The sequence below is a fragment of the Cricetulus griseus genome, assembly GCF_003668045.3.
Source record: "Cricetulus griseus strain 17A/GY chromosome 1 unlocalized genomic scaffold, alternate assembly CriGri-PICRH-1.0 chr1_1, whole genome shotgun sequence".
NCBI classification, from domain to species: domain Eukaryota; kingdom Metazoa; phylum Chordata; class Mammalia; order Rodentia; family Cricetidae; genus Cricetulus; species Cricetulus griseus.
This window is the reverse complement of record NW_023276807.1, coordinates 227,860,824-227,886,457: the sequence shown is the minus strand read 5'-3', so window position 1 is coordinate 227,886,457 and position 25,634 is coordinate 227,860,824. Positions and strand designations below refer to the sequence as shown.

General features: G+C 41.4%; 1 protein-coding gene across 1 annotated transcript; it reads left to right on the top strand.

Annotated features, from left to right (window-relative positions):
• Positions 1-1,127: 1,127 nt before the first annotated feature.
• On the top strand, positions 1,128-25,322 carry Itm2b (integral membrane protein 2B). Its single transcript, XM_027390146.2, has 6 exons — positions 1,128-1,422; positions 19,669-19,797; positions 21,442-21,648; positions 22,080-22,190; positions 23,449-23,599; positions 24,606-25,322. Exons 1-6 carry the CDS (start codon positions 1,306-1,308, stop codon positions 24,689-24,691), a joined length of 801 nt encoding a protein of 266 aa, XP_027245947.1. The 5' UTR covers positions 1,128-1,305; the 3' UTR covers positions 24,692-25,322.
• Positions 25,323-25,634: the final 312 nt, after the last annotated feature.

Genomic DNA, 25,634 nt, shown 5'->3' with positions numbered 1-25,634 from the left:
ATGCTGGATTTATTTCTCAGCATAAGTTATTCTCAAGAGCAGTTTTGTCAGGGATTTGTGATCTAGAATTCTATGGAGATTTTAAAACATAGCTCCCCCCTTGAACAGAACCAAGTGCTCAAGAACCCATATCAACTGCTTTCTTCAAGGGTTACCTAGGCTAGAAGTGACGCAGCAGGAACCTTCTGGCCTGACAGGCACAACTCTTGGTGAACAAGGATGATGGTGTTCAGAAGGGCACAGAATCAGGCATTTGAACAATGGACCATCTGCTGACACAGCTGTAAACCCAGTAGGAGTGTGGACCAGTGTCTTCTGTCAGTCATAAGTGAAACCTCTTCAATGAAGTTTTTCTATTTTGAAGAAAAATTAGTACTTATCCTAAGTACATTGTCACAAATCACAGATTGTCCTGGTGGTGCACATATGGTTTTTTTTCTTTGGGGGGGTTGTTTTTACAAATGAGCATGGTTGCTATATTTTGTGTTACCAGTGTGGGATTTCAGGAATACAAATCACCGAAGAGAGTTCCTTGTCATTAGATTGGGACTAGGCATGCAGGACTTGGTCAGGGAGGGCACTAAACTCTGGAGGGAGGAAGAAAACACCAGGCTAGTCAGTCAGGCAACGCCTAAGGGTGAGGTCTGTGGGAGATAAGTCAGATCACCAGGGCACAACGATTTAAATATTACTATGCTCTACTGAGTCGCTTGCTAAGAAATGAGTAAATGGGAGTTTTTATTTTATTTAATTTTTATATTTTTTATTTTCTCACACAAAAATTCCACAGCCTTTGGGGCTCACAATTGAAGAGACTCTGGGGGCTATCAGAGGTTAACATAACCTACGCAGCCAATCAGCAGAGTTCACCCCATTTTCTTATCAACCTGCAACACTGGGCCCCTAGAGGTCAACTAGTGGGAAGTGAATTCAGAACCGGAAAATCCAGGCAGCCCAGAGGGGCAGCAAGTCCTTGCTCAAGCAGGCGCGCCCTCCACAAAACCTGGCCCGATTCCAGCTGAGTCTCGGGAGCCAGGGAAGGGCTGGCGTAGAGCCAGGCCCCGCCCAGTGCAAAGGCCCCGCCCCTAGGACCACGCCCCTCCTGGCCCCTCCCCGCGCCCGTGCCCCAGCTGCGAGGCTGGGAACCGGGCTGCTCTGAGCCGCTGCTGCTTTCGCGCAGTCCGCTCCTCCGCTGCAGAGTCGCGCCCTGAGCTCGGTCGACGAGGCTGCACACGCAGCCGGGATCCCACCGCCCGCGACCCCAGCCTTCGTCGCCGCCGCCCGCAGGGCGCCCCAGGCCGCACCATGGTGAAGGTGACGTTCAACTCGGCGCTGGCCCAGAAGGAGGCCAAAAAGGACGAGCCCAAGAGCAGCGAGGAGGCGCTCATCATCCCCCCGGATGCGGTGGCAGTGGATTGCAAGGTCCGGGCTGGGGTCGCGGGCGGGGGTCCCCGCGGAGGGGATGGGTGCCCGAGCGGCCCTCCGCTCCCGGGTACCGTGGTGCGTGTGTAGCGGGCGGGGCAGGGCCTCCGCCCTGGAGACCCCCGCAGGGACAGTTGCACAGGTGTGCGAGCTCCTGCCGCTTTGCACCTGGCTTGGTCGCCCGGGGACCTGCAGGGACTGGCACCGCCACCACCGAGTTTGGCACTTTCTTCCAGTATAAATACTGAGCCTAAAATGGCTGACATCATAACAAGCCTAAACCTCTCTTCTTTCCTACTTTCGTTTCTAGGCTGAACAGCACTTGGACTAAGTCCAGCAACTGTAAGCATTTTAATTTTAAAAGCCTTTTCTTTTACACACTCGCTTGCCTACAAAAGGCCTTCAGTGTTGGCAGGTGAACTTCACCTTGGGGTCTGAAGAGGGGAGAGGACAACAGTATTCTGGGAGTAGTTTCTAGCTGGCGATTTTATTATTGTAATAAATATTCCAGGTGAAAGTAATTGCTATTGTGGCTGTTCCGTGTAACCAACAGCTGACTTTTAAATGTTATCAGCGTCTTTGAGGGGGACCACTGATAAAGTGAAACCTGGAATCTCAAAGTAGGAATTCACTCCGGTCCCTACAAAATTCTCCCTCATTTCACCAAATTCTCCGCTAACACTGAATGAGCATGAGTGAAGCTGGGACTGGATTCACTCTTTTAACTAAGTGGCTTACAATAATGTTCTTTTAAACATAAATATAATTGTCTCCTAAGTTTTTCTCTTCTGCCAGTCTTAGGCTGCAGACATTTGATACCTACCTAACTGTAGATGTTGCTTAATTTTTCATTAATACTTTTCAATACCTATTATCACTTGGGTAGTTTTAGTTTTGACTTAAAAACAATCATTTGTGTCCCTGGTACAAGTAGCAAGGACTTTTTAAAAATGATGTAATGAAAATTACTATTAAGAAACAGGCCAATAATGCCCTGTGTAATTTTTTTTTTTTTAGAATAATGGCAATCTGGGTGGTTTGTACTTGTTTTCTGGAAATGTTCCAGCTAAAAGCAAACATCGGGTTGATTTTTAAAAGACTGCCTTCCCTTGAGATAGGAAGAGTGACCTGGTTCCCTAAAAGGATTAAAGATTCTGGTTTTAGTATTGTCTTCCTGAACCCAGGGCAAACAGTCTTGGTGTTGAAAATGTTTAGAATTCACAGGTAGCAAATTATGGTATCCCCTTGTCAGATACAAACCTTATCTAAAATAGGTCTGTAGTCAAGTACCCAGTCACAACAGCTCCCTGCCAGTGGCCTTGTTTGTGGAGACTTGAGTCTCATCTGGCCCAAACTGGTTTGAACTCCTCATCTTCCTTTATCTTCCTCCCAAGTTACAGGTGTGCACAATCATGCCCAGCTTCAAATATACATTCTTTATGTTATTGTATAGGTATATGATGCTTACATTTTAAAACTATAACTCCTCCCACTCTAAGAAAGTGGCAATGATGTCATTTCTCTGTCCTTTATAATTCCACTGTTGTAAAGGTTTGAAACTCAGAATTCACTTTGCTGAGCAGCTTTGAACCAGACTGTTGACAAGTCTTGTCATTTATGAAGAAGTGGACTTATTTTCAGGCTCTTAGGATTTCTTATATGTTCACCATATTTTTTTTTATTTCAAAGTAACTATAGTTCTATCCTTTGCTTTTATGTCTTAATTTCTCTGATCTCACTGTCCAAGGAAAAATCCTGGGATTAAGCAGTGAGGGTTCGTGTTCCTTTATAGCCAAACAGAAATCACAGCCAAATCGGTTAATACAAAAAATAACTTATTTCTTTTTCCAACTGGAAGCCTTTTCTCAGGGTGGGGGGATCAATATTTGTCTACAATGAAGGCAGGAAGGATAAAGGAAAAGCCTACTTAAGGGCAGACATCAGTGACAGAGCTTCTGATCTCATTTCAGAGCTGCGGAGTGATTACATAATGTTCTGGTGCTCCTTTGGGCTGGACTATGTGGCAACCACCTTGTCTGACCGCCTGGGCTGGGAACAGAATTAGTCTTAGTGTGTTTTGCCTGGGGCATTTCCTTTGGTCAAGTTATGGTAGGAGCAAATTCCTACGGGTTCAGAACTCCGAAAGAAAAGCATTTGAACAGTTTTAACCATGGATCAGCTTTTTTTTTTTTTTTTTTTTTTTTTTTTTTTTTTTTTGTGCTTGAAGATTATTACCCCCTCTGGTATCTACTACCCTGTGCCATAAGAATTTCGGTCACTCTTGTCACTCACTGGCTTATGTAATATACATTCTTGTACTTTTACACGGCTCCTGTCTTATGCTGTTTCTTTCCCCGCAGAGAACCTTCTAGAAGCAGCTCTGCTGCTTATGGTTTCAGTCTTGTCTTTGCAGTAGCTGTAATTCCAGCAGCTATTTCTTTTGATTGCACTATTCAACCAGTTTGCATGATTTTTCTTCCACATTTTCCTGTTGACAGTCTTGTCTTCTTCCCAGACCAGTCCTCATGGGCACAAAGCTCTTAGAGGCACAGACACAGCAAAGAATCATAGTATCGTGATTTGTCTGACAAAGGTCAATTTGAAATGATACGCATACACTATGGTACAGGCAGCAGTCCTTGATTTTTGTGCTCATAGCTTCCTTTGAACCTTGGGAAACTTGTGTGTGTGCCAATACCATACTGTTACTGTATCAGAAGTCCCAGATATGTATCCATATAACTGTTTGACTTCGGTTTTTTAAGCTTCAATTTTAGTTTTCCTTTTTTATAAGATGAGAAGATAGAACCAGATGGTCTGCAAGAACTCTTTCAGTTTTAGAATTCTGTGAAGATGCTAGGATTATATAATTGCATTTTTGCAGTAATTGCAATTGCTGTGTGGGGTTTTGTTTTGAGACAGTGTGTCTCATGGCCCAGGCTGGTCTTGAACTTGGTATATAGCTGATGTTGACCTTAAATTCCTGATCCTCTGGTCTCCACTTCCTGGAGTGTTGAGATTGCACTCATGTATCGCCACACCCCGAATAAAATTCAGTTGTTTTAATTGTGTGTGTGTGTGGGGGGAACAACTACCTCCTCTCCCCAACAAGACAATTTTCTTTCTTCCTTTCCAGGGTTAGTTTGTTACATCCCTCCCTGAACTGAAAGAACTAAATGGAAGGGAGGGTTATGCAATAAAGCAGGCTCTCGGAGTGAGCAACAGTTCTTGCTGCAGTAGCTGCTTATGAACTCCCTGTTCTTAATAGCAGCCTTCGGAAAAAACGTGTTTGCTTCATTAGATGGCCTCACACGCTGCTTCGATGCAGTGTTGCAGAGCCAACAAAATGGACAGCATGGGTGCTGGAGTGAAGAATACATTGAGTTGTCACAAAATGGCTGAGTAGATCCTAGTTTATGCTTTCTGATTTTCCTCTATGTCCACAATCAGGACTAATGATTTGATAATTTAGATTTCAGTTTTTGTTGGTGGTTTTGGTGTTTTTTGGCTTGAGGAAGTAGAGGAAGGACATAAAATGCGTGAGTAGACATTCAATGACACGTGTAGATGTATAGGGGGTTTGGGAACTTGGCTCTCTTTAGCCAGAGTGCATCTCATTACCTATTAAGTTTATTATAGAGTAGTAGACTTGACTGTCCTAGAACTCACTGTAAACTGGACCGGCAGAGAAGGTACTGCAGTCCCCCTGCCTCTATCTCTTAGTACTGGGACAAGCATGTGCCATCATGCCTGGCTAGGGACAGTAAAGCATTTACATTCATTAGGTCTTGGCCTCCAGAGAGGATATGGATATCTGAAGGGAGGGTTTTATTCTGAGAGACAGATAAATTGTTTCTGTACATCTCTTCTGGGACACTCTGGTGTTTGAGTGTGGGTGAGGATGCATATTGTCTTTGTTTGGTTGGAGAACAAGTTAGCTGCCAGGGTGATAGTGTTCCCTGGGTAGACAAGGCAGGATATTGTCCTTGGCATAACCATAAACCTCTAAGAACTCATGAAATTCAGCTCTATCACTCAGAGTTCTATGTCAATAGCAGGATTATTTTTTTTAACCAGAAAAATCCCAAACACATTTATGATATAGGTATATTTATTGTGTTCACTGTTCAACTTCCAAGTGTTTATTATGTGTTTCAAAAGCTTGACCTGTGTGTTAATGCCCAGAGAAAAATGTACGAGGCCGTAATCTGAGATATTCAGTTTCATGAACCCATAACCCAGATATTTGAAGTGGCTTCAAAAGCTGCATTCTTTCTCAAAAAGGAGATGCTTTCTGAATTCCTGTTTGGACTAAAGCCTCTTGGATTGCTTTGCACGACACTGTGTTAGTAAAGGTCATCCTGGACAAAGAAATGAGCCAAAATAAGTGTGCTCTCTTTAATGTTTGGCAAGAGTTCCACTCCGTGGTCCTGGGAATTGAACCCAGGGCCTGGTACATGCTTGACGAGGGCATTACACCCCCGCCCTGAGCTATTTCTCCAGCCCTAAATGTGTCACTTTAATTAGAGCCTGGAGACTGACAGGAGTTAAGGACTTTCCCACCAAAGGATTCAGGCCATAGCTACTACCTGTTAAGATAAGGGACTTCACGCTTCTCAGTGCAAAGGTGATGATTATCTGAACGTCTCAGAAAATGGTTGACACTGGGGCCTCTTGCCATGAGGTCTGTTTCTGAGTAAAGCTAGGTATCCCCGACTCTCACTCTGCTTCACAGTGGCAGTCTTTTACAGGATAGACAGTCAGGATAAACAGCCCAAGGGTCAAGGTTTACAATTATGTGTCAAAGTGACCCTAAGGACATCATTTTAAAGCTTTCCACTTAACAAAATGAATCTCATTACTTGGTGTGCTAACTTTAAAAAGAACTAACTAAAACAGAACTAAACTGTGTGGGGCGGGGTGGGGGGGGTGGCTAGGCAGATGACCCTGTCTACTTACTGTGGTTTTTCTCATCCTTCTGTATTTGGACCCCATATTCTCACAAGCTTGAAGCCATGGGGTGCTACCAACCATTGAATGAACACTTATTTTAAAGAATTTACTGATTTTTTTTTTAAAGTCCTTACACTGAGTTGAGAAAAAATAAAGCTATGAAGTGTTTTTCAATAGTTGTCCCATCTTAGGACAGATTAGACTGATAATAGACTTTTCATTCCCAAACAGGAAAATTCCAATTGCGTTATAGTGCCGGCATGAGTCTCCTAACTTTGCATGTACTGTTGTATCTTCTGATGCACACAGGTTTCCTGGAGTGATTCATGACTTGGTGCTAATGTGACTATGACTGAAGAGAGGTTAATATTGAGATAAAATTTATAGTCTGGTTTATTAATGCTAGCAATTTTAAGTTACATATCACATTTATTTGAGAAACTGGAGTATGAATGGCATTAGAACTTTTTATTTTATTTTACTTTTTTTTGTTTTTGTTTTTTGTTTCTTGAGATAGGGCTTTACTCTTGTTGCCCAGGCTGGCCCATAACAATAGTTAACCTGCTGCCTCAGTCTGGAAAGTGCTGACAGATTCAGGTATGAATTTGAAATACTCATATAGACATTTTTGTTTATAGAAGTATTCAACAAGGTAGGAATAAGCTTTGGAGGATTTTTAATATTCAAATTTGGAACTTTTTTATTTTTTTAAACAAGGTCACACTATGCAGCCCTGAATCCCCTGGAACTCACTAGGTAGACCAGGCTGGCCTCAAAACTCATGTTGAACTACTGTCTCTATGTCCTGAGTGCAGGAACTAAAGGCATGTGCTGTTACACCTGGCTCCGAATCTTTAACTTCCAGTGCCAAATTATTTTTAGAAATTATTTGCTTTTCATAGTGAGTATAAAGTTTTCAATATTTAAAAGTTTTTGAAATAAGTCTCAAGTCTGTTTTCCGGACTGACCCAGGACTATAACCCAGCCTGGCCCTGTACTTTTTCTGCCTTGGCCTCCTGGTTGCCCTGACATCAGACTTGATCCATTGGACTTGGTTAAAATTGATTACCATAAAAAAACCAAGCAGCTAATTTTATTTCCTTTTCTCTCTCACCTTCTCCCCTGGTTTTCTGAGATAGGGACTTGCTTTGTAAAGGCTAGCTTGAAATGTGCTGTGTAGACCAGACTGGCCTCAAACCCATGGCATTCTTTCTGGCTCTGTCTCTACAGCATGCACTACCATGCCTAGCCATGCCTAGTCAATCCTTGTTGTCACTTTAATTGCTTAGATCACTTCAGCATCCAAAAGATTCCCCGTTAAACCAGAGAAGATCACTTTGAGAGATGGTCATTGTTACTCATTTAATTTTCCTTGCTTTTTGGATGGTGTGGAAAAGTCCCCAGTCACACCAGTTTTAGCTCTTCCAAGGCTAGGCATGTTAAAAAGAATGGCAAACCCAACTCCTCTTAGTACTCAAGAAGGTGAATTGATGAGGCTGGAGTTTTTTCGAAGTAAACAAGTGAGACTTTCTTTGGTTTTCATTTTTAAAAATCAGGTCGACGGTTTCTACTCCTACTTGTGGTGGCAGTTATCTCTTGGTTACAGGACCCACAGAGTAAGCCCACGATCTGCCACTGAGCAATCCACATAATACCCTATGATAGTGCAGTTTTAAAGGCAAATGAGGATTTTCATTTAAATTCATACAGTAATTTAGCTAGAAACACTAATGGCTTGACATGGACCACTGTTTTATCTCTTCTCGTGTGGAAAGCAAACCTAGCCACGTCTGGCTCTTCTGTGCAGGTGTGACGCACTGCTTGGTTTTCTATGGCATAAGAAATAGAACAATACCTAAATTTTTTTAATGATTAAGGGAAGAGATAAAAAATGGCATTCCTCCTTTTTATCTGGTTCCCTCAGTAAATGGGACTAGGGATCAGTTTGGGCATCGGTGCAGTTCAGTGATGGAAATGTAAGTGTTGTAGGTCAGTTTGAACCTTGCCTTGCTCTCTCAAGTGCTGTGTTGACTACATCACCTCAGGTCTCTGCATCTGTTTTCAGTCAGCAACACGGTGAATATAGGACTCAAAAGTCCCATCTCATCATGTCGGGTCTGTCTCTGCCCCCACCCCCGAGGCAGCCAGTCCAACATTGGAATATTACTGGAATATTACTTTGGGGATATTGTCCTGTATGCCCCCACCTCATGTCAGTTGTAGAATAGTACTGACACTTCTCTTGTTCTGGATTCCATCAACATAAAAAACATTAGGATTTAAAATGTGTATTTCTCTAGTAAATAATAGGTATCAAAAGAACTAATTTAGTTTTAAAATGTAAATTGCCCTGCAATAACTTATGGGAACACATTTTAGAGACTGTGGTGCAGTTACACACAGCAAAATTTAAGCTCTTGAGTGACAGGTCATTTTAACTTTGTTTGTGTACCTGAACTAACACCCCTGTTGGTGTGGAAAGAATTTGCTGACAACTGGGAAAATTATTTATTTTCTTTTACAATATGCCTTTTTATTGCTTGGGAAGATTGACTAGATACAGTACAGGTTAAGTGAAGTTTATTCGAAGAGAATGTACTTACACGAGAGGTGGGTGACCGCCACAGATTCCAGCTCCTAGGATCCACCCAGGCTAGAGAGAACGCTGGGGACGGGGACCCCAGATCTAGTCCTGCCATCTATCACATCTGCACCTGTGACCACCCCAAAGGGGCGTGGTCAGTGCTACAGGTGTGGACGAGGTACACCTTTTCTCCTGAGAGACATTACTATTGTAATGCCAGTGTCCCTAACTCAGTCAGAAGCAATCATGTTAACTTCTTAGCCACTTCTGGTCTCTCATTACAGCTTGACCTCTAGGCCACTCTGCCTTGTGGCTTCGCTGAGCAGAGCATACTCTGGTATCTTCATGCTGGAAGCACTGCCCAGCTGTGCACAGGGACCCGAACTGCACGTTTCTCTGAGTCAGGGATTCTCAAACATTTTGGTCTCAGTACCTCTCTGGTAAACGTTAAAAATTGTTGATAAGCCCAAGGAACTTTTGCATTCCGTAGGCGTTGTATAAGAAGATATTTACTATATTAAAAAGAAGACAGAGGGCTGGAGAGATGGAGGATCAGAGGTTAAGAGCACTGACTGCTCTTCAGAGGACCTGAGTTCAATTCCCAGCAACCACATGGTGGCTCACAACCATCTGTAATGAGATCTGGTGCCCTCTGCTGGCATGCAGCCCTCTGCTGTCATGCAGACAGAGAACTGCATACATAACAAATAGTAAGAATCTTAAAAAAAAAAAAAAAGACAGAATACTTAATACAGCATTAACATATGCAGCCATTTTGTGAGTCATAAACAGTTGAAGAGTCAAGCTCCTGGAGTTGTGCAGTGTTTAGTGAACAAGTGGACAGAAGACAGCTGGAGTCTGCATGTCCATGTTGTGGGCTAAGATGTCATGTATTCAGCTTGTGGAAACTGCACTGCCCACTAGAGAGTGCAAGTGAAAACAGCATCATAGCTTTATTAGGAAAATAATAGGACTGTGGATCTCCAAGGGGGGTTTCTGGATCACATTTGGGTAACAATTACTACAAATACTTGTTTATATTGCTCTTTCATGTTATTTCCAAAGTTTATTTTTATTTTTTCTGGTTTTAATACTACTTATTGGTAGTATCCAAATGAAAGATGGATATAGTTAGCATGTGTGTATGTATTTTTCACTGTACACATAATATTCTTGCTAAGTTGATAGCCACTATTTTTATTGTACTTGGCAAGTGCTATTTACTTGTGTATAATTTGTATTGTACTTCCTTTCTTGTATAAAACCTTTGTCCTTTTTTTAAACTTTTAATTATTTTTTGTGTATTGGTATTTTGCCTGAATGTCTGTGTATCACATTCATGAGTTACAGACAGTAGTGAGCTGCCATATGGGTGCTGGGAATTGAACCTGGGTCCTTTGGAAGAACAGTCCGCGTTCTCAACCATCAAGCCATCTTTCCAGCCCTAAAACCTTTTCTTTTGTCGTGATTTGATCATTGTTTCTTAGCACTTGAAAGAATGTGGCTTAAATTTCTATGTAGTTTTTGACAGCTTATCTTCTGCCAATAGTCTAATTGCCTTTCTGTATCTTCTGGCTCATCGGAGAGTCATCCATTCTGGATTGCATTTGCTTCCATGCTTTTGATCTGCTTAAAAAAAAAATCTGATTAAAAATTTGTAAAGCCTTGCATATCTGAGTGTGCTGATTCCATCTTTCTCTCCCTCCCTCCCTCCCTCTCTCCCTCCCTCTCTCCCTCCCTCCCTCCCTCCTCCCTCCCTCCCTCCCTCCCTCCCTTCCTTCCTCTAGCGGTCTCCTTCTGTAGCTTAGGCTGGCCTAGAATGATGCAGTCCACGCTTGCCTTACAGGCCCACTGCTCTTTCCGTCTGTTTCTTGAGTGCTGGGATTGCAGCCTGCACATTCCCTGCTGCTCCTTTCGTTCCATTGATAGTTTGGTATCAAATTCTACTTCAGCTGTGGTTCCTGGGTGCTGTGGGACACTGGCCATGTCTCTGTTCTGCTGATGTTCTGGTGTCCGATGCCATGCATTTCCTCACTTGTCTTTTGTCACCCCTCTGCGATGTTTGAGGCTTTTCTGCTTATGCTTTGCTATTTTCCCCTGTATGAGACGTTGTTGGTGGCACTCTGCAGTTGGTCATTTCCATTCTGTGTGGCTAAAGTTCATTTGCTTTGCCTTTACCATCATTCACGGAATTTTCAGAAGATAAACATTAGCTGAAAATCAATATTCAGACTTTCAGCATTGCCATCACTGTAGCTTTTGAAAGTTTAATTAGAATATTCCCTTTGCACTAACAATAGGCCTAATGATAATTAATAATGGATAATAATGGAAACTGTCTGGATTATTGGCACTAATTTAAGACCTGACAAGATGACCTAGAAAAATGAGCCATCATTCTCTGATGTCCCTCTGCAAAGAGCCAGGACTGCTGAATTCATGAGTGAAGACAGCTCACTGGGATTTTGTGTTCTGCCTTTACTGCTCCAGCTGTGAATTTTACTTTTCAGTGAATACTTTTCACTTTTCTCTTCCTTTTCTGTTTCTGCCAGTTTCTTGAAGTATAGCCCTGGCTTGACTAGGACTTGTTATGTAGCCCAGGCTGGCCCTGAACTTGCAATACACCTTCTGCCTCTGCTTCCTGAGTGCTGATTAGCTATAGGTTTTCATCACCACACCTAGCCTTTATATCCTGGCCTTTTCAGATTCATTTTCAAATGTGGCAAGCTGAATATTCTCCTTTATTGTTTTGCCTCATGTGTGTATGATTGCAGTAGTCTTCCATAAACTAGCCTGTACAAACTTGATGACAAGCCAAGTCTTGTGAATTCGATAGTGTGTTCAAAAGTTTCTGTTCTGCTTTCACTAGAAAATGATATCCCTGGGTCCAAGAGCCAGAAGCATGGTAGGATAAGGAACCAAGATCAAATGTTTGCACTGAATTTTAATTTTGAGTGCATTAATTTATTTTTGGGTTTCTGATCAAGGTCTAGTGGAGGATGACCTTGAACTCTGTTCTTCCTGCCCTTGTGTCCCAAGCCACAAGCTGATAGACAGGTCTCTCCACTGTTACCAGTGATGTCTCCACTGAGTGAGGATAGCTGAGCCATTGAGTCAAAGTGCTTCTTACCTGGCCATGGTGAGAGGCCAGTGTACTCGCTCTCAGGAGACTGAGTACCTAGTACGTAGTACCTTTCTTTCTTTCTTTTTTTTTTTTCTTTATCCTACCATGTGTTATAGATATAGACTCTCCTCAAACTCAAGGTCCTCTTGCTCTTGAGGCTTCCAAGTGCTGGAATTGTAGCTCTCTACACCACTGTGCCCAGCTGTTATGTTTAACTTGTAAAATTTCCAAACTCAGATGAAAGATGTCTATAAATTTTTACATTTCAGTTATTTTATACAGATTGGTGATGTAGGTCAAGGGTAGAGAGAATATAAGGCCCTGGGTTTTATTCCAGCCTTTCAGTAAGATAACAAATAAGTAGTAATATAATCAATTTTATATATTTTTTAGAATACACTTAGAATTACCAAAGGTTCTGTATGTCAAATAGAATTGCTTGCATTTTAATATAAGTATATAAAATTATTTAACTGTGTTTTCGTGAAAATCCAGCCTTCATACAAAATGTGAGTTTGGGATAGACTTGGTTCTTTTTTCTCAGGCTTGGTTCTTTTTTCTCATCTTGACTGTCGGTTTCATGATGAGTTAGATAGCTGTGGACCATCTGTGACATGCTTGAAGGTTTTATAAAGACGGTTGTTATTCGGAACAGTCAGATTCTGGTGGGAGGGAAAAACCTGTCTCTGCCGGCTGATTTGTTCCTGGTGGAGGCTGTTTTGCTAACAACAGACAAAACTTGCATGTGATGTTGCTTACAAAATACCTGCCAGTCTTTTCTTTATAGCTCTGCATTATAAACTTGGAGGTCTACTACAACTTGTTTCATAAGCTGTCACTGGTAAAGCTCAGGAAGCAGAGAGTGAATAAATACTAGAGAAATGGTGGTCCTCTTTCAACGGAAAAAGCATGAGATTTAAATGGTGTGGAAAAAGAACAGGTTTGAAGTTACTCATAAATTAATATTTAATGTTATTTTACTCTGCATCAAATACACTGTTTTCCCCTAACGATACAGAATTGACCGGTGTGCTTCAGGCTGGATGCATTTATTTTACAGGCTTACTGAGATTTTTTTCTCTTTAATTCTGACCTTCTTGTTTAACCTTAGGCATGTGCTCATTTTATAAGATGCTAATTAATTTGTTACAGATTTTATATATTTCTCTAGATTGTTATGCAATAGCTTAAATTGTTATTTTTCTTTCTGTATTGTATATTGTAGAATTGATCAGCAAAAAAAAACAAAACAAAAGCAAAACAAAAAACTGTGTTAGTGGGAAGCAGTGTTGTCGACATCAGCACTGCCACTAAGTGCTCTTTTGTTTTACCCTACCCTAGTCTAAATATAGACTAATTCGATAACTCCCAAGCAACACGGAGCTGTGCTTCCTAATTTCAGCTCAATACTAATTCACTTGGCTGAGGCTGCTGTGAACTGTGGCACTTAAATGCAAAGGGCAGCTTTCTGCTCCTCTCAGCGCATGCCCAGCTCTGGGAGCCTACTTCCTGTTTATGTGTCAGAGGGGATGAATATTCCTAGGTTCATAATTGAGACAACCAACAGTCCTGTTTGAAAAGCAAACTAGGAAGCAGGATTTATATACTGGTGGAAACGAAGAAGAAAGAAGGCCAGGGAATGTTTGCTGTCTTTAACAGACCATTCTCCTCTCAGCCTGGGGTTCAGCTTCCCTTATGGTCAGATGCTCTTGGTAACTGATGCTAGTGGCGGTTTTGCTAGTGATGCTTTTGACGATTCTCTACTGACAGGAAAGCTGGCAAAACCCAGTGCTCTGCAGGCCTGGTGGCACATGCTGGCAACCCTGAGTACTAGGAAGCTTGAGGCAGGACTGCCACAGAGGCAAGGGTTGCCTGGACAACTCGGTGATATCCTTCCTCAGAATTAAAAGTTTTAAAAGAAAAATGGGCTAGAGATACAGAGTGCTTGCCTATGTAGACTACAGATTCAGTCCCTAATACCAAGAGAAAAAAAAAAAAAAAAGAGCTCAAAATCCTTTTTTTGCCCATGTTTAGCAAGGCTACTTTTATTATTTATTTTAGAAAATATTTTCCATTACAATTAATCTGGGAAAGACATAGTTATGGCACAAAAATCATGTTTCTGTAAAATGTTTGTGAACAAAGGAACTAAGTTAAAATGTGTATGGTAAATATCTTACTATGAAACACTTGCTTAACAGTTTGCAGGGGGCTGACAATAAGTCTGGTGATGACACCTGTAAAGGGAAAAAATCCTTAATGCTGTAGAAACTTACGGTGCAAAGACCAAGCCCATCAGTGCAGCTTGGAATTAGTGAAGTGTCGAGGGTTGAGTCCATGCCACTTCTATTAGCCCAAAATATTTAAAAATGTCACAATCTATTTCTGATGGCTCAGTAAGTAGCTCATGCTATTTTGAACTAAGTATATAAATTCTTTGTTTTTCTTTCCTCTATTCTAGTATTTTTATGCCAAGGTCTCCCCAATCCAGGCTGCCTCTGTTTAGAACATAACATTTATTTATTTATATTTAGACAGGGTCTACTGCATTACCTCATTTTGTAGCTGAGGGTAACCTTGAACTTCTGTTCCTCCTGCCTCTACATCTCAGTGGGCAGGTTACTGGTGTACCCACCGCACCTGGTTTCAAGCAGGTGGCACTGAAGAGCAAACCCAAGGGCTTCAGTATGCTAGACAAGCATTCCCCTCACTTACCTACATCGTAGCCTGGCCCTGTACTTTTTAATACTTGAGATATTTTCCTCCTTACTGTTGTGATGTCTGAGACACTGAGACAGCATTTGCTGTGAAAGGCAAGCCGTTACATTTGAAGAGCTATGGAAAATGTCTCTTAAAAGGCTCCAAGCTCCATTCATTATGTAAATAAGGTCCAAATAGAAGTGGTGAAGGATGTGAAGTATTTACAATGAAACAGAGTTTTTTTTTAAAAAAAAAAAACAAAACAACTAAGCCTACATTTTATTTGCGCTACGTTTATGATGGAAGCCCATTTATTGAAGCCTCTTAGGGAACTGATTGAGGTGACCTAATTCATAACTAATGAAAGTAAAACACAATTTAGCCTTTGTTTTGCTTAAGATATAGTTAAGTGATCTTGCTTTATTGTCTGGTAAGATTTATTCTAACCAGAAAATATTGTGGTGCCCAAGAGAGAATACTGAACCATGTCTGTGCAGTAGAGACTGAACCTGGTCTCCGTGTGTCGGCCACACACCCTGCCACCTGCCACCACATTATATTCCAGTCTTTTTTTCTTTTCTTTTTTAAATTTAAGTTGTTCAGGCTGCCTTCTGACTGCAGCCCACCTGCCTCAGCCTCCTGGGTAGGTGAGATGAAAGCCTTGGACCCCCAAGCCAGGCTCTGGAAGCCATTTCTTTCCGTCTGCTGCAGAGGATGGGAGTAGGCCCAGGTGTGCTTTGCTGTCTTCATTAATAAACTGGGTTAAAACCTTGACTTTCAGGAGGATTAACGAGCTGATAATTATGTGGGACCTGCGGGAGTTCTCAGCATAGTTAAGGTGCACTAGTTCCAGTGCTGTAGAGGGAGGAGATCTGTGTCTCCAGTTAAATCAGGCCAAATAAAGTTACGTACCCTGGTGAACGGCTTGCTTGTGAGTTTTCTTTCTTTCTTTTTTTTTCTTCTTATTTTAGGCAGACTTGGAGTTTATGAAGAGATTTCTAATGCAGATTTTAAGCACTAGGGTTAAGAAAGAAAAAAAAACACAAGAACATGGTGGTGGGCTTCTCCTCTTTTAAATTATAAAATGTTTGAAGCACACAGAAAATGTAGGACCTTTGCTGCTGTGTTTCATAATGTGGGTGTGATAAATGGAAATCTACATATCAGTTAATGAATATTTGGGTTTGTTTTAGTTTGGGACAAGTTTGAACAATGATGCTATAAATACTTAACAGGCAAATTTTTTTTCTTCTTTGGTATTTTGAATGAAGCAGGCTCTCATGTAACCTAAGCATTGTTAAAACTAGGTAGGAAGGATTACCTTGAATTTGTATAGTACTTTTAATGTGTGTGTGTGTGTGTGTGTGTGTGTGTGTGTGTGTGTGTGTGTGTGTGTGTGTGTGTGTGTGTGTGTGTGTATGTGCTTGAGAAGGCATATGTACCACGTGTGGATCCCCAGGTCCTAAGAAGTGTTGGATCCCTGGGAACTAGAGTTACAGATGGTTGTGAGTCACCTGATTTGGGTGCTGGAAACTAAGCCTGCACTCCTGGCAAGAGCAGTAACAAGGATCTTAAGCACCAAGCCTTGTCGCCAGCCCAACTTTGAACTCTTGATCCTTTTGCTTTTGCTTCCCAGGCTTATGTCACCCTGTCCAAGGAGAGATGATGTTTCATACTTGATCTTTAGTAGGATGATTTGACTTTGTTAGATTTTCTACATTTTTTTTTTTTTATTCCTACCCTGTGCCTATTGTCATCTGTGTCCTGACTGGGACGTAAGTCCTTCACTGAGTAGAAACAGACTCAACTTCAATAATGAGCATCTTTGTACTCCTGACCAGAAAGGCTATGGTGTGAGTTTTAGTAAGCCAACAGGTGTGTTTAGGTTTTGCTCTGTGAGGTTTGGTGGTGGTTGTGTTTTATCTATATTTATTTTGTTTTATTTTCATTTTTTGACACTATAGTCCTGTCTGACCTGGAACACGCAATGTAGCCCAGGTTAGCCTTGAGTTTGTGGCAGTTCTCCTGCCTCAGCCACCAGACCTAGCTCAATGACTTTTATCTTGAATGTGCTTTATGCTTGGTCTGTTACTCAAATTGTAGTGTGGGCCTTCATATCTGCCATACCTGTTTTAATTCATAAACTGCTGATGGTGTGAAGCATGGTTTAGTCACATTTGAATTTCCTGATCTTGCCCAGTGTGCTCCACGTAGCTGGCCTTAACAGATGTTAGGTTAAGCGCAGTTAACCACGTTTGCCAGATAGCCAGTTTGTCATACATCATAGATGATTGTGTTGTCCCCTCCATTATCTTTCTGGCTGCTGATCCAACTTCTGTGAATCATGAAAAGTTAAACAGCCAAGCTCTTTCTTCATTCAATCATCAGTTATCTGCATGTTAACTAAGTGCCAAGTGTGGCTTAGAGTTTCCAGGAATGCAAAATGAACACGAATAAACACAGGAACTGTCTAGCCTAGTAACAAGAGATAAGATCTCTACGTGAATTTCTAATCAAGAAAGCAAGTGACTAAGCAATATGAGGAAACAGATCAGAGCTGTTAGGAAGTTCCAACGGTATATGGACTTGGGTCTGTAATTTAGCTACTGAGGTAGAAGCTTATTGATGTTTTTATTCCCAAGCCATGTTTCAGGTGCTAAGTAACTATTTAAAAAAGTGTTTTAAAATGAAGTTCTTTAACAAATTAGTCTAGTCTTCTGCTATAATGATTTTTTAGAATAACTTAAGACTTCACTCCATACGGAGGCCCTCTGTGGCCTGCTCCAGTTACTTCTTTCTCTTCATCCTAGGGTCCCTCCCACCACAGTGAATGCTCAGCTGCACCAGGTCTCCCTGGCAGTGCCCTGTATCTTGCCTTCATGATTTTATTCATTCTTTACCTTTTATATCATTTCCTGGAACACTGTCTTCTGCCTGGCTATGTGTGTTTGTCCTGTAACTTTCCATGCCCTGTTTTCTGCCTGTGAAGTCTCCCTTAACTCATCCTATCTCATATGCTCCATGCATTTTTCCTACCAGAGCCCATATTTATGGTATTTTGTGTCTTCTTATACGGGAGATGGGGTCTTATATGATAGATCAGGCTGGCCTAGACTTCACAGTGTAGTCTAGGCTGATCTTCAACTCATGGCAGTCACTGCCTAGCCACCAAGTGCTAGGATTGTAGGTATACATAGCCTGCCTGGCTCTTTTTGTATATTTATTTTCTAGAATGACCCAACCCATCTTTTCCTTGGCCAAGTCTATATTCCTGTTGCCTAATACAACTGTTTAGATGCATTAGACATGTGTAATTTATTTTCAGAATTACTGTTTGTTGCATAGTTAAAATGATAAAAGGCCGGAGAACTCAACTGTCTGTGTAACAGTGAGGCTGTGTATTCTTTCTCAGCCGTCCACAAGTGCTCCTTAGCTATTCATTTATGTGCTCGTAGGAGGGAGCCTGGCAGATAGGCTTGGGTATGTGCATACTTGGCTGTCAGAGCAGCTGATACCAAATGCCACGAGTGACCGTTTCCATCTGTCATTCCAACCCCCACATTTGTCCCCACCCTGAGAGTAATTGTGTGTGTCTCCTGCGATGCTGTCAAGCAAACTCAAGCAGATGTTGTGTGCTTTCTTGTTCATGTCTATAAAACCTTATCATAAGATGTGGAATTCATAGAACTTTCCACTAATAAGATATCTCCTGGTTCACTCCCATTCCATGCTACACTTTAGTAGACTTGCTGATGTAAATACCCACACACAGTCATTAATGAGAACTACCTGAAATGTAGTCCTCTCCACCCACAGCTTTTGATCTGAACCTGACATTTAGTGCTATTTGTTATTCTGTAAGGGTCTGTGTTTACAAATAAAGCTTCCTACCCTGTAAATGTAACAGCACACGCTGGCAATCATAGCACTTGGTGGGGACTCAGAGGCAAGAGGATTGCTCCAACTTTGAGTCAGCCTGGGCTACATGGTGAGAACCTCCCTCAACAAAACAAAGGAGTGCATCTATCTAGCCCCACATTGTTCCTGGTGGCTACAATACCTGGAATTGGACTTTGCCCAATAGAATCCAAATATGCTCTCTTATCTTACAATAGGAAATATAGGACTGTAGTTTTCATTCCTAAGTCACTTGTCACATGAGCCAAATCGGCTCTCTTGGGCCATAGGCTGACTCACCGTGTTTTTGTTCATTCACTAGTTTTTCTGTCTCACTTGTTTATGTGCTGTAATACAGACCTCGGTTAAGTCTACCATTTTCTGATGAGGTAGTCCATATTGGGTTTTAGGGCTAGTTCTTAAAAAGAAAATGATTCAGGCAAGGTGGAATTGTAGGATGATTCTAGATAAGTAACTGTGTCCTGATTTTTAGATTCTGTCTATCCAAGGAATTTCCGTGTCCTGACACTCTTTTGCTACTGTTCTGCTAGCTTTTTCCTGTAGATTGCTAGGAATGGTTTTATATCTGGAATGCAATCAATAAACTACTTGTAAAGACTAACAGTTTTGTAAATGATCCAATTAGGAAATACCTAACCTGTGTAATGTACTCTTATAATACTTTAAGACAAGGTTTTGTTGATTCCTGAATTTCAAATGTTAGAAGACAGTGCCAAAAGTTGTGTATGAAAAATAAAAATTGTGTTTGTATTACTGCTCAAGACATTGTTAGAAGACTTCTGCCTAGAAGTCTCCCTGGGGACCAGTGTCCTTTCCGTCTGAAGACGCAGAGGGGTCTTGGTGCCCCTCTTCCTCATTCCATGGTTGGTTTTGATCAGAGCCTCAACTCCTTGGTCTTTATCTTCACTAATAATCCCTGGTCATCTGTGATTCTGTGCATTAACTGGCTGTCCTTTTTACTGTCTAGGACCCGGATGATGTGGTCCCAGTTGGACAGAGACGAGCATGGTGCTGGTGCATGTGCTTTGGACTGGCGTTCATGCTCGCTGGTGTCATCCTCGGAGGCGCATACCTCTACAAGTATTTTGCACTTCAGGTATCGTAAAAAGATATTCAAGCTCTTGTTTGCTACATTTATGTATTTATAGGGAAGGGGCATGGTCAGAGGCAGTATGGAGTCAGTTCTCTCCTTTTACCATGTGGGTCCCAGGGATTGAACTGAAATCATTAGGCTCAGTGGTAAGTACCTTTCTTTACCAGTGAGCAGTCTCCCAGCTCCAGAAGAATATTTTTTGGTCTGGGTTTTTTTTCCCTTCCATTGTGAATTAGAACATGATCCCTACCTTGCCCTAAGAGAGCACTATCTGTCTGGAGCCTTTAATCACTCGTGTGGTTACTAGAAAATTAAACACATAATCATTGAAAGCAGAATGATGGTGTTTGGATACTGCAGATGAGTTTAAGTTGTTGGATGTTCAAAATAGACTTTTCCTACCATAGTTGATAGTAAAGAGATATATCATAAATTGCCACTTGGATGGATATACAAGCTATAATGTTGGCAGAGCCATCACTGCATAGCCAGTTTGGGTCAGTACAAGATGGCTCTTTGTCTAAGAGGTGGGTAACTTGCAGAGATGATGACGTCACTTTTGGGAAAGTTGCCTGTAACTTAATGCTCATAGGACTCTCTGTGTCAAGACATTGATTCCATTTAATTATGGTTTATGATATGGTCTGCCCAACCCCCATCTTAAGGAATCTTGGGAGAAATTTACTTTAAATCTTGTGTGACTACGTCAAACGTTTTAATGTTTCAAAGTAGGGAGAAACACTTCTCAACAGTTTTTACACTAATTTTGAAGTCTTCTTCCAAAGGTTATATGAACTGCATCTCCAGATGATGGCATGTTGATAAACATTACTGAACTAATAGGGTAAATGCAAATTTTTTGGTTATTTTGAAATAGACTTATGAAGGCAAGTCTGGCATTGGACTTTTGATTGCCCTGCCTTTACCTTGTGTGCTGAGATTATAGGCATGCACTATTACCACTCCTGGCTACATCTTTTTAAATGTAGTATTTTGTTTTACAAGAAGCATAAGATACAGAAGAAATAATATGCAATTCCACTGTTGAGAGAACAATTGGTCCTGAAATGTTTTGTTACATACTCTGTCTTTAAGTATATTTTAAAAATATGTTTATTACATACATATACTTACTTGTGTGTGTGAGTGGGCATAATCCCCCAGCTCTACATAAACTAGGCATGGTAGGGCTTGCCTGGTAGAAGCTGAAGGATCAAAAGTTTAAGGTTATCCTTGGCTATATAGCAAGATACAGGGCAGCCTGGGCAACCTGAGAGTCTATTTCCAAAAAAAGGAAAGCATTACTTGCTTATGAATGTATTCTATGAGAAAATGCCTACAGGTAGGAGCAGGCCTGTGTGTCTCTTCACTTGACACCAGATAGTTTTCGTACTGTTTTTATCTACCACAAAGAGTAAAGAGGAAATCAGCTGCTTGTCTCCTTCTGAAAGACCTTAAAAAAAGACAATTTCAGAATCTGATAAAGAATGTGTTAGCTCTGTAATTAAACTGTCTGACTTGTTGTCTGAAAAGTAGGAGTTTGCAAGCAGAATACTATTTAGATAGCAGTGGCAGCTTAAGTGAGGCTTGCACTTAAATGCCCGTCTCCTGCAAGATTGCTGAAAGGCAGTGTTTTCAACTCTGCAGCCCGACGATGTGTACTACTGCGGACTGAAGTATATCAAAGATGATGTCATCTTGAACGAGCCCTCTGCAGATGCTCCAGCTGCTCGCTATCAGACAATTGAAGAGAACATTAAGATCTTTGAGGAAGATGAGGTTGAATTCATCAGTGTGCCTGTTCCAGAGTTTGCAGACAGTGACCCTGCCAACATTGTGCATGACTTTAACAAGGTGAGCCTGTCTGTGTCCAGGATTGTGGACAGCATAGGGCTCTCCAGGGTATTTGCAGTTTTAATATTTGCTAAATTCTTCTATCTAGGGTTTAGTTGGTACTTAAGAGAGAGGATGGGGAGAGTTGGTGACTCAGAGCATGTGTCTTGTGCCAGCACTGGGGAGGCTGAGACTGGAGGACCAAAACTTTGAGGCCATCCTGGTCCACACAGTGAAGTGCTGTCTCATGGGGTTAACAAAAATAGATTTAGGTTCCTTTCCCTCTGAGGCCTGGCCTTCCCATACCTCTCTGTCTGTGGCTTGCCTGCTGACCGCACCCAGTTCTTACTGAGATACAAGTGACTTATAAATTCTAAAGTGGGCCCATCTTGCCAGTAGCATTCTATGTATCTCCAGTACACTCATCTGACTGAGATATATCTTTTCTCCAGAAACTCACTGCTTATCTGGACCTTAACCTGGACAAGTGCTACGTGATTCCTCTGAACACGTCCATCGTTATGCCACCCAGAAACCTGTTGGAGCTACTTATTAACATCAAGGTATCAAGTGTTTACTGTGTCATGGAATTCCTCTTTGAAAAGTTAGCCTTCTCGGAGCTCACTCTCCTGGAGTGTAGCCAAGGGTTTTACAACAAAGTGCTGACACTTGTGCTATGTTTAATTTTTAATGCTTTAAATTTTGAAGTTAAAAACATTTTTAGCCAGGTGGTGGCGGCGTATGACTTTAATCCCAGCACTCCGGAGGTAGAGGAAGATGGATCTCTGTGAGTTTGAAGCCAACCTAGTCTACAGAGTTAGTTCTAGGATAGCCAGGGCTACACAGAGAAACTCTGTCTCAAAAAACCAGAAGAAGAAAAAAAGAAAAAAATTTAAAGCATTCAAAATGGGCTGGAGAGAGCCCAGCCGGTGAGAGTGTTTGCTATGCAAGCCTGACAGTGTGCGCTCAATCCGTAAAACCCACAGTGGGAGGAAAGAAGCAGCTCCAGAAAGTGATCCCCAACATCCATGCTCAGGCCTCCACATTCTATACACATGCACCTGCACATAGCACATACTGTGTACATGTGCACGTTACACATATACAAACAGTGCACACACGGACACTACACATGCACACACACAGAGACAGTATACTTGCATACACTGTACATACACACACTGCATTACAGATACTACACATGCATGAGACAGTACACATGCACATATTATTCACACAGAGAGACACTATACATCCACACTGTAATACAAACACACTGACACAGAGACACTACACATCCACACTATAATACAAACACACTGACACAAACACTACACATGCACACTATAATACAAACACACTGACACAGAGACACTACACATGCACACACACTGTACACATGCACATAGTAAATGATAAATAAAATGGAAATTTTTAAAAAATTAAAAATTTTTTTCATCACATTTAAATTTTCCTGAAGGACTAGAAAATAAATATTAACCAGCTACTTAATTCTGATGCCTCAGTGATGGGCATGGCTGAATTGTAACAAAACTGTATTGCTGGGTACAGTGACACGTGCCTGGACACAGCCCTGTCTTCTTGGGAGGTTGAGGCAGAACAATGATCTGAGTTCGGGAATTGAATGAAGATTGGCTTGGGCAACAAAGTGAGACCCCAATTCAAAAATCAAAACTAGATCTATAAAATGGAAAAATATTCGCAAACCCCATTTTAAAACTATCACCCGAGGCTTTGTCTGCCTTTCTTGTTTGCTCAGTTTGTGTTTTGAAAGTTTTGCATCACATTTTCCCACTGTAGGCTGGAACCTACTTGCCCCAGTCATACCTTATTCATGAGCACATGGTGATTACCGACCGCATCGAAAACGTGGACCACCTGGGCTTCTTCATTTATCGACTGTGTCATGACAAGGAAACCTACAAGCTGCAACGCAGAGAAAGTATTAGAGGTAAAGACAATCGCATAGTTCCTATGGCACTTAGGTATTGTGATTGATGTTGCTGCCACAGATGAGAAATGAAAGGGGTACTGAGTCACACTTGACTCATATTTCCAGAACTTAGAATCATCTTAATCCCAGAGCCACTTCTCCCAGATAAAGTCAGTCAGCACAAAATGCCATTGCCTTGAGATGCCCACCCATCAACCTGCATGTAGAAAAGTCAGGTTTGGGGGTCTCATTATTCAGAGGTCTCTCTTCAGCATTTCACTTGGATTCTCAGGGATCTGAATTCTCACGGGGCCATCCACCTTTTGGATCATACTGAGGACAAGCCATAGCCAGGTGACTTAGCAAGAAATGTAGGTGACGAATCCAGAGCATTGATATAACCATGCAGCTTTGGCCAGGCACGTAGCCTTGCTTTTCCCCCTGAACAGTAAGAGTAGCAGCATGTGCCCATTACAAATGCAAAACAAAAGTGTGTGCGATGATACACAAAGTCCACAGTGCCATCAGCGACACTGCAGTCTGATTTCTTGGGGATTACATCACCCAGTAAAAGTGCTTTCTTGGCCTCTTCTCATAACTTGTAATGACATTGTTCTCAGCTCAGGCTGCTGAGTCATCTGAAACCCACCACTTGGTTTCTTACATATAAGTTACTATCTTGGTTCATAATTTTCTAAAACCAGTTTGCTAGAATGATGTCCAACTGTCCTGGTGTGCAATTCTGCAAGCACACATGGGAGTGTGTGTGTGTGTGCAACACACATAACTAGGACATTCCCCAAACCTTCACGCTCATACATCTGCAAGCGGTTTGTAAAGCACGGTTACCAGTTGCTGTGGTGTCTGAAAAGATGCAGTGGAGAACAGCTTTAAAGAATGGAAATTGTGGGTGGATGTGGCGTGGCATACTTCTTTAAAGAGAAACTGAGAATTAATGTGAGTAGTTATCACTGAAGAACCAAACAAAACCTTTAAAAACCAAACCCTTTGTCTTCCCCAACAGGTATTCAGAAGCGTGAAGCCAGTAACTGTTTTGCCATTCGGCATTTCGAGAACAGCTTTGTTGTGGAAACTTCAATTTGTTCTTGAGCAGTCAAGAAAAGCATGGGGAGAAATTTAAAGCCACAGCATAGCCCTCCCCTTGTATTTTGTGCAGTGATTATTTTTTAAAGTCTTCTTTTCATGTAAGTAGCAAACAGGGCTTCACTGTCTTTTCATCTCATTTAATTCCATTAAAACCATTATCTAAAAAAAAAGAAAACAACCTTTTTTCTTTCTAAGTGTGTTGTCTTTGATACTTGATTTAGCAAATGTGTGGCATCCTAGTTCTCCATAGAGCTTACATATTAGGAATAATTTCATTTATCTGACCTTATGTGTTATTTCTGCAGTTCCGAGAGGAAGGGTTACCTAAGGAATTGTCATTTATGTGTGTTAAAAGGACCACAGTGACTGACTTGTAGATGCTCCCAGCCCTGCTCCCTTGTCTGTTAGCCTTTGAGCCCAGCTCTAATATTCCTTTAACTAAGCTGCAGTACTCTCGGTGTTGCATTTAACTACTTTAGAGTATGATTTCACCTTGACGTCTCAACATCCTAGGCCTCTGCTGTAAGAATATTTTAAACAAATGTTTGGAACTTAAGCAACCACTCGTGTTACTGATTTGTATAGCCCACATCTGTGCAATGCAATATAAATATCGCAAAGCCATGTGATGAGACTGTGTGTTATTTTTCCCGTAAGATAAAACCAAAGAAGAAATTTGGTTCTCCATATTTTAAGGTAATCCACATACATAGAATAAAACTATTTTATAAAGCTTAATTCCTTACATACACTTACAAAATCAGTTTTTTAAAATAAAGTAAGCCATTAATAACTAAATCAGATTCTTTGTGGATGCTGTTAAAATGACAATGAAGGTCAAACTTGAATGATGCTGCCTGTTAGCAAGAAGGTCTTTTCTTTGCATGGGAAGTTATTATCAAGGGAGGCCTAACCTTTTCAAGAAGCACAAGATGTGAATTAGTTG

Excerpts from the sequence above, each read along its gene's own strand:
- Itm2b (XM_027390146.2), top strand. The coding sequence starts at position 1,306 with ATGGTGAAGGTGACGTTCAACTCGGCGCTGGCCCAGAAGGAGGCCAAA. Across the intron at positions 21,649-22,079 it reads TTGTGCATGACTTTAACAAG|AAACTCACTGCTTATCTGGA; the intron begins GTGAGCCTGTCT and ends TCTTTTCTCCAG. Across the intron at positions 22,191-23,448 it reads AGCTACTTATTAACATCAAG|GCTGGAACCTACTTGCCCCA; the intron begins GTATCAAGTGTT and ends TTCCCACTGTAG.